This window comes from Helianthus annuus, chromosome 9 (genome assembly GCF_002127325.2).
Source record: "Helianthus annuus cultivar XRQ/B chromosome 9, HanXRQr2.0-SUNRISE, whole genome shotgun sequence".
Classification (NCBI taxonomy): domain Eukaryota; kingdom Viridiplantae; phylum Streptophyta; class Magnoliopsida; order Asterales; family Asteraceae; genus Helianthus; species Helianthus annuus.
In genome coordinates this window covers 180853945-180861779 of record NC_035441.2, presented here as the reverse complement: position 1 = coordinate 180861779, position 7835 = coordinate 180853945, and the positions used below count along the sequence as shown (strand labels likewise).

Here is a 7835-nt window from a genome sequence, read left to right as displayed (position 1 = left end):
CATGATTTGTTGGAGCGCTTGATATTGTTGAACTTGTTGTAGTTGAGACATTTGTGAGAAGGCGTTGGGTGTTTGTTGGAAACCCGAAAACGGAAATTGTGAAGCCCCCCACGAAGGATCCATAGTCGGAGTGTAAGCGGGACTAGAAAAAAAATTAGGTTGGTTCGGATTGGGATTATTCGGGTTGGGGTTGTTCGGGTTGGGGTTGTTTGGGTTGAATGGATTCATGTTTGGGAGAGAATGGTATAAAAAATATAGAGTTTTTTTATAAAAAAGGATGAGAAATGGAGAAGAATGGGAGTAGAATGAGAGAAATTGGTTTAAAAAAGGATTGGGATTGTGGTATTTATTTAAAAGAAAATTGATTTTTTTTTTAATAAACTAGCCGTTTTTTAACGGTCGGATTTTTGAATGAGGCTCGGCCCACCCGGCTGTGGGTGGCCGATGTTGATGGAAGCCGGGCCAGGGGGCGGTGTGGGGGTCCGGCGCCGGGCCAAGCCGGGCCAAGCCGGCCCCCATACCCACTAGTCTTAAAAACTCACCTTTTTTTATCATATCTGGTACACATGTTTATCTAGTTTTAGTTTTTGTAACTCTCTACTTATGATGTTTATCTAGTTTTAGTTTTTGTAACTCTCTACTTATGATGTGTTAGCTATTAACATCCTCTAAACAACTAAGCATATAAAAAGTATAATCCAAACAGTCATTCATGTCACATTCTTCCTTAAAAAACCTCTTCCTAACATGGTTATAACTTATACACTCCCCTTATAAATTATGATTATTAGTAACATATTTCCAAAATAAGAATAATAATAAATCACATTTTCAACCCCTTCCTAACATGGTTATAACTTATACACTCCCCTTATATATATGAACACCCTTCTTCTCAATTCCATCAACTTTCAACGTCTGTCTTATCTATCAATAATCTCTCATTCTCTCTTAATCTTTACTATGTCTGTGCCGGCAACTGCCGTAACACCACCGTTGGCCGATGATTTGGACATCGTCATCCCTACGATCAGAAACCTCGATTTTCTAGAGCAGTGGAGGCCCTTCTTCCAGCCTTACCATTTGATCATTGTCCAAGATGGTGATCCAACCAAAACCATCAGAGTACCCGATGGGTTTGACTACGAGCTCTACAACCGCAACGATATCAATCGGATCTTGGGTCCTAGATCCAGTTGCATTTCCTTTAAAGATTCTGCTTGTCGCTGCTTTGGTTTTCTCGTCTCCAAGAAGAAGTACATCTTCACCATTGATGATGACTGCTTCGTAAGTCTCTAAGATCTCCAATTCTTTTCTAACAGAGAATGTCTATCAACTTTATCATAATTCTAAACGGGTCGGGTTCGTGAGTTCAACCTGACCCGAACCCGAAAATTTTAGACGGACCCGAACACGATCCGAACCCGAAAATCGTGCCATGCATATAAACCTGAATACGACCCGAGTATTCGCGCGCTGACCCGAACACAACCCGTTCAACCCGAATTTTTTAATTTTTTTTTCTGCAAATTAACATATTAAAATTAAAATATACTAAAAAAAAATACACAAATCGTCCTATACTAATAAACAAAAATCTTTTTTGGACACGTGTCACTTTCTGATGCTTTCTCATCTTATTTTCATATTTATCTCTCTTTTTTTTTTTTTTTGAACGGCAAATTTGGATCACTGACGGACCACTGCAGTATCATCGTGCCACCAGCAGAACCACCCGATCATATCCATCTCCACTAGGCAATAATGCTTATACACCAATTCAGGAGGAAACCCAATAAATCTGGGAAAACCCCCTTTGTGGGAATCGAACCCATAAACTAATGGTCATAAGCCTTATCCCACCCCCCAAGATACCACTAGGCTATAATACCATGGGTTTTCATATTTATCTCTCATACTAAATAATAATAATAATTGTTGTAATGAAGGTGGCTAAGGATCCATTAGGACAAGAGATAAATGCATTGGCTCAGCACATTCATAACCTGCTAACACCCGCAACACCCTACTTCTTCAACACCCTATACGACCCATTCAGGGAAGGCGCAGATTTCGTGAGGGGGTACCCCTTCAGCTTAAGAGAAGGTGTCACCACTGCCATCTCGCATGGCCTTTGGCTCAACATCCCTGACTATGACGCGCCTACTCAGCTAGTCAAACCCCTTGAACGTAACTCCAGGTCCGTTACAAACTTACAATCATCATACTAACTAAGTAAACTCGTATTAACGATGATAACGATGTTGGTTGACGCAGGTATGTGGATGCGGTTTTGACCATCCCAAAAGGAACATTGTTTCCAATGTGTGGGATGAACCTTGGGTTCCATAGGGAACTGATTGGACCAGCAATGTACTTTGGTCTCATGGGTGATGGTCAGCCCATTGGTCGATACGACGACATGTGGGCTGGTTGGTGTGCCAAGGTGATATGCGACCATTTGGGACTAGGGGTGAAAACAGGGTTGCCATACATTTGGCATAGCAAAGCTAGCAACCCATTTGTTAACTTGAAGAAAGAATACAAGGGTATCTACTGGCAAGAAGAGATTATTCCGTTTTTTCAATCGGTAGTTCTACCTAAAGACTGCACAACCCCACAGAAATGCTACGTTGAGCTCTCGAAGCTTGTGAAGGAAAAACTTGGACCTGTTGATCCTTATTTTGTGAAGCTTGCCGGTGAGATGGTTACGTGGATCGATGCTTGGAATGAGCTCAACCCGTCAGCCGATGTGGCTCCGGTCAAGAAAACAGATGCTGTTGCACCAAAAAAGAAGTAAACTAATGCAGTTTTGCCATACCTATTTGTGTTTGGGATAAGTTTGTTAATTTTCAGTGTTCATTATTGTTGGAATAAGGTTTCTTTAGAAACTGTTTGCTTGACGGCACTTGTTTATGTTTCGAGGACAATAAAGAGTTCTAACTTATTTTTCTTTGTTACAAATCAATCCAACTTAATATCATTATTAACATATATTGCATTTTCAGCTCCCCTATATATGGCATTATTTATAACCAAGTTTGAGATCAGAGTTGGTACAATTACAAAACGATTCAAGATTTGGTTTTCATCAAACAATTGCACCATAAAATAAAAATAAAAATACAAATAGATAAAGTTAGAACAATCCCTCAAATTTAGCAATTTCCGTCACAAGTTTTAGCTAGATTCTACGGTTACCAACTTTTAAGAGGTGGAAATGTCCTCTATGAGGCCTTTCCCGTCCACCGCGTCGAAAAAGAAGAAATTTTTCAGGGGGTCACCTTTGCCTGATATTGCTTTAATTACTTCCTGTAAATTCAGATTTAATCCGAAACAATGAGATTGCGTTTAATATGTAAATTTCACCATGCACGAGATAATCAAATTATATACGATTCGAATAGTTTACCTGACCGAGTATACCACCAAGTACAGCAGAGACGGGTGGGAACTCTTTTGTCGACGCAACTAATCTTTCTAGGAGGGCGTCTGGAATCTGAGATTCATTAAGTGACTGCGATAATATCATGAAATAAATGTATAAGAAAAGTAAGGTTAATTTATTTCATTTAGCATTTAACAAAGTGATTAGTATATACATACGTGTGCTAGGCAAAGTTCATTTCTTAGTTTCAAAACATTTGGCAGGTCTTCAATGGAAGTCTCTCCTGGTTTACGCCTTTCAACCTCTTCAAACCTTTCTACCACTGCAAAATAAATTTAGTTAACAAACGTACAATACATAATCGTAGTTAAAAAAATTGAAGAAAAAGAATCAACAGTTTATGGTACCTCTCATAGCAAAATACAGCTTTGATACGCGTTTAGGAAGTGACCTCCATGGTATTGCAATTGCTTCCTATAAAATACATATCATATTTGAATTTAATATCCTATATAGTTAACTTGACCACTAAGAATTCGTGTATAAAATAAATATCATATTTGAATTGATCAAGCCATACCTCAAATGATGGATACTGCAATTGGCATTCAACTGTCTCATCAGCTTTTTTCTGCAAAAATATAAGTAAAAAAGTTAGATAAATATACAGCGGTTTGTATTTTAATTACCATTTACGTTTGCGTAGTTTTAATCCTGAGTAACAATACTAATACGACACTAGGGGATTAGGTTTATCTCAGTTTTATGAGCCTTCTTTTATATCTAAAAATACATCTTTCATATAATTTGTAAAGAAGAAATCAAAAGTACTTATTGGATAATCATGAAAATTTTGTTACAGAAGCTAGATCTACAAAAGAAAACCGTGATGCGTTAAAAGTAGGAAATCAACATATATAATGTATCACCTTGGCATACGCATACTTCTGCAAATCAACAAATATTTCACCACAAGAGTCCCTGCAATCGACGGTATAAAACGCAACTCGCTTTGACAATTTGCGGCATTTCTCATTCACTGATTTCTGCAGCATGAGAGAAAAACTATGAAAATAGCTACTATGGGTGTATCAACTTTCTGGTAAGTTGATAAAAACTATAGGTGTTTCATTTATTGTAAAGATAACATAAACTGAGAAAAGACAAGTATACTTTGGCAGCAAGTGAGCAGCAACTGATAACCACCACATCAAACTTTTCAAAGAAATCCACATCAAAGCTTGACAAATCACCTGCATAGAATGAATAATTACGATGAGGTATTGGTATATTTCAAAACAATACTAATATAAGAATTAAGAAATGCTAGTTGCATAAATAATTAGGGTTAAAAACTCAGAGCTGATAAATCTTAAAGATCATTGTGTCCTATGACGAAACTAACGCATACCTTTTTCTACAGAAACATGAACCATAGGGTTAAAATCTTTCAAAGAATCACAGCAAAGCTCTGCGAGAGAACCTCCGCCACCCATGTTTTCATCAAACGGAATCAAAAAGTTTGCAGCTAACGCTTCTTCAGTAACTGGATTATCGTCGTTCAAGGTCAAACTTCCTACCCCTGCTAGAACAATGTTCTTGCAGAACTGCATCCATAATTCCAGAACCAATTCAAAACAATATAATATACATTTAAAATTTAAACAACCCCAAATTATACCCTTATACAATTAGCAACTTGGGTTATGTCTCATTTGTTTAAAAGTCACACCCTTTAGTTCATTTTACTTATATCCTTGCAAAAAATAAACTTAAGACACAATGGTTTGACTCACACCTCTTAAAAAAGTCACAACCCTTCATTAAATATAAATACTTTAAAAAGTCACAACACCCTTTCGTCTAAAAGTCGCGTCATTTAGAAATTATATATGTAATCCGCGTTTACATGTAAAATAATAGATGTCACAAAATATAATCCGTTGTGGTGGTAATCACGAAATTTCATCTCATACCGGTTCGAGATTGACATTTACCGTTTGTTTATTTTTTTTTTCCCTTTCGTTTCTCTCACCAAATCCCATTTTTCCCTCCCAAAACATATTATCATATTTGTAGTAACCGCCACCACCAATCCTTTCATCCCTCAAATTTTGTTTCAATCGTTCTAAATTGATATTTCATTAAAAGCACTCCCATCAGTAGCGTTGACATCAAAGTTCATATATACAAACTCTCTTCCATGTTTTTCTTTTTTCCATTTTTGAATTGCATTTGGGTTTATAATTTCGATTTAGGTCCGATTTTGATGTTTAATTATGTATTTTTTATGTTTACTAAGTGCATGTGTAATATGTTTTCACGATTATGTATGTTCCAACAATTTGTTGTGTATTTAACGATTTGTTGTTTACTATATGCCGGTTTATAGTTCCGATTAGAGTCCGATTTCGATGCTTAATTGTGTAAACTATAGATGCATACTATCTGTCTGTGTAAAAAACTAATTTTAGTATCTTGGTGATGCAATTTCACCAAATGTCAAGAAATTTAGGCAACTGTTGCACCATGTCAATTATCTCTGCCTATGCCTAAACTCATCAAATTTGTTGGTGATACCGCTCTTGATGCCACCGTATCCCATCGTTTTTTTGTTTCTAAAATAAAATATGAATGGCAAAATTTGGCGTTAAACAAGGACCGTCACATTATTTTTTTTATATCATATTGAATTTCAAGTGCCATTGCCTAAAGCAGCATTTTAATTATATAAGGAAGAGATAAATCCATTTACCAAACATTCAATACATATAAACATATGATAATGACCATAAACTATTTATATAATTTATCACATGTTTTGTTGATTTAATATTAATGTCTTCACTGTTGATTTGTGATTGATGCATTAGAAGTTGTCTATTCATAGGGTCAAATAAATGCTTTAGTATGATGTCGTAGAAAAATGATATAGTGAATTTTGTTTGCATAAACTTAACAATTTTCGATCTCATATGGTAATACTAAAGAAATTCATAATCAACATACCGCCGCAACGCGTGGGTTGACGTCAACTCATTAAAATGATAAACCATCAGGTAGCTCTAAGGTCCAATCAACTACTATTAGACATAACATAAACATGTATAATCTAACAACAACAGTTTAAATAGCTAAATTATCAATACTTCATAGCAACATTACAAAACATAACAGTTTGGCTACTGTTCCGGATACTGAGTCAAAGTTTCAACGAAATAATTGCACAAATTAAAAAAAAAAAAAAGTGTAAAAAATTTAGGGCAATAATCTAAATAATTCCAAATTATGATGAAAAATCATCAGGAAGCTCAAAATCTATGATTCTAAGGTCCAATCAACAAATATTAGAACTCAACATTAACATGAAAAATCAAACAATAACAGTTAAATGGCTAAATAACAGTTAAACAACTGGCTAATGTTCCTTATTCTGAGTCAAAGTCAACAACAATTTCAACAAAATAGGGCAAAAATATAAAGAATTGAACGAAGAAAAACCTCTATAACGGTGCCTTTGAGTCCACTGACGAAAACGTGAGATTTGCTGAGCCTAAAACCAAACAACAAATAAAATTCAGGTAAATGTAACGCTGTAGAAAACGAATTTGCAAACAAAAGGTGAAAAAACAATTAAGTTCATACCTTCTTTGTGCATCAACGCCCCAAACCCTAATTTGACGATCATACAGAGCCGTTTCCTGCTCGGTCAACTCCTCACCGTTCATCTTTGACTTCTAGTAAGCAAACACTGAGATTTAAGAATAAAAAACGAGAGAAAGTTACTGCTTTGAAGATTCAATCTTCGTGGAAACGTATCTATGGCGGAAATTTTGGGACTTCAGAAACATGAAAACTGAAGAGCTTGATTTTAAACTTTTGGGCCCAACAGATACAGGCCCAGCATGTATTGTTTTACGTTTGTAGATAGTTGCAACTTTGATCCATAAAGTTCTATAAACTTGTCCTTTTAAGTTTTAGATTTAGAGTGTCTTTTTCGTTCACGTGGTTTCTTTAATTATACCAGTCCAGACTAAATTTTAAATTTGTACCATTTTTGTCCCTGACATTCTTGAAACGTGTTACTTCCATGGTTGCAAAAGTCGCTAGGCGCTCCCTAGTCGATCGACCGGGGAGTTGAGAGTACTCGGCCTAGGCGGAGAGTACTCGGGGAGTACTCGGACATGTTAAGTTATAAAGAAATTAGTTTTTTGGAAATTAAATATATGTCAAATAACATAAATTTACTAATATCTATAATAAAATACGTGAAAATAATATTTATTCTTTAATATAATAGGCATAGAAATTATGTTTTATTATTGTTTAAGTCAAACTCGGTCCGAGTTGACCTACTATATACAATTTTGGCCGAGGTTGACCGTGTTTGACCGATTCCGAGTAATTAGGCGGAGTCAAAGAAAGTCGCCTCGGCAGTCTGCCTTGT

The 7835-nt window shown here is 35.9% G+C and overlaps 2 protein-coding genes across 2 annotated transcripts; one reads left to right on the top strand and one right to left on the bottom strand.

Annotated features, from left to right (window-relative positions):
• The first annotated feature begins 903 nt into the window (after positions 1–903).
• LOC110879930 (UDP-arabinopyranose mutase 1) lies at positions 904–2951 on the top strand. The gene is made up of 3 exons (XM_022128480.2): positions 904–1287; positions 1950–2200; positions 2278–2951. The coding sequence occupies exons 1-3, from the start codon at positions 964–966 to the stop codon at positions 2798–2800; spliced, it is 1098 nt and encodes a 365-aa protein (XP_021984172.1). The 5' UTR covers positions 904–963; the 3' UTR covers positions 2801–2951.
• Positions 2952–2986: 35 nt separating this feature from the next.
• Positions 2987–7271, bottom strand: LOC110879931 (SUMO-activating enzyme subunit 1B-1). The gene is made up of 10 exons (XM_022128481.2): positions 7034–7271; positions 6890–6941; positions 4800–4995; positions 4562–4641; positions 4318–4434; positions 3969–4019; positions 3796–3862; positions 3607–3710; positions 3413–3517; positions 2987–3312 (listed from the first exon to the last, which is right to left on the bottom strand). The coding sequence occupies exons 1-10, from the start codon at positions 7114–7116 to the stop codon at positions 3208–3210; spliced, it is 960 nt and encodes a 319-aa protein (XP_021984173.1). The 5' UTR covers positions 7117–7271; the 3' UTR covers positions 2987–3207.
• Between the last annotated feature and the right edge of the window lie 564 nt (positions 7272–7835).

Excerpts from the sequence above, each read along its gene's own strand:
- LOC110879931 (XM_022128481.2), bottom strand. The coding sequence starts at position 7,116 with ATGAACGGTGAGGAGTTGACCGAGCAGGAAACGGCTCTGTATGATCGT. Across the intron at positions 3,863-3,968 it reads TGCAGTATCCATCATTTGAG|GAAGCAATTGCAATACCATG; the intron begins GTATGGCTTGAT and ends TGTATTTTATAG. Across the intron at positions 3,711-3,795 it reads GCTGTATTTTGCTATGAGAG|TGGTAGAAAGGTTTGAAGAG; the intron begins GTACCATAAACT and ends TTTATTTTGCAG.
- LOC110879930 (XM_022128480.2), top strand. The coding sequence starts at position 964 with ATGTCTGTGCCGGCAACTGCCGTAACACCACCGTTGGCCGATGATTTG. Across the intron at positions 1,288-1,949 it reads CCATTGATGATGACTGCTTC|GTGGCTAAGGATCCATTAGG; the intron begins GTAAGTCTCTAA and ends GTTGTAATGAAG. Across the intron at positions 2,201-2,277 it reads CCCCTTGAACGTAACTCCAG|GTATGTGGATGCGGTTTTGA; the intron begins GTCCGTTACAAA and ends TGGTTGACGCAG.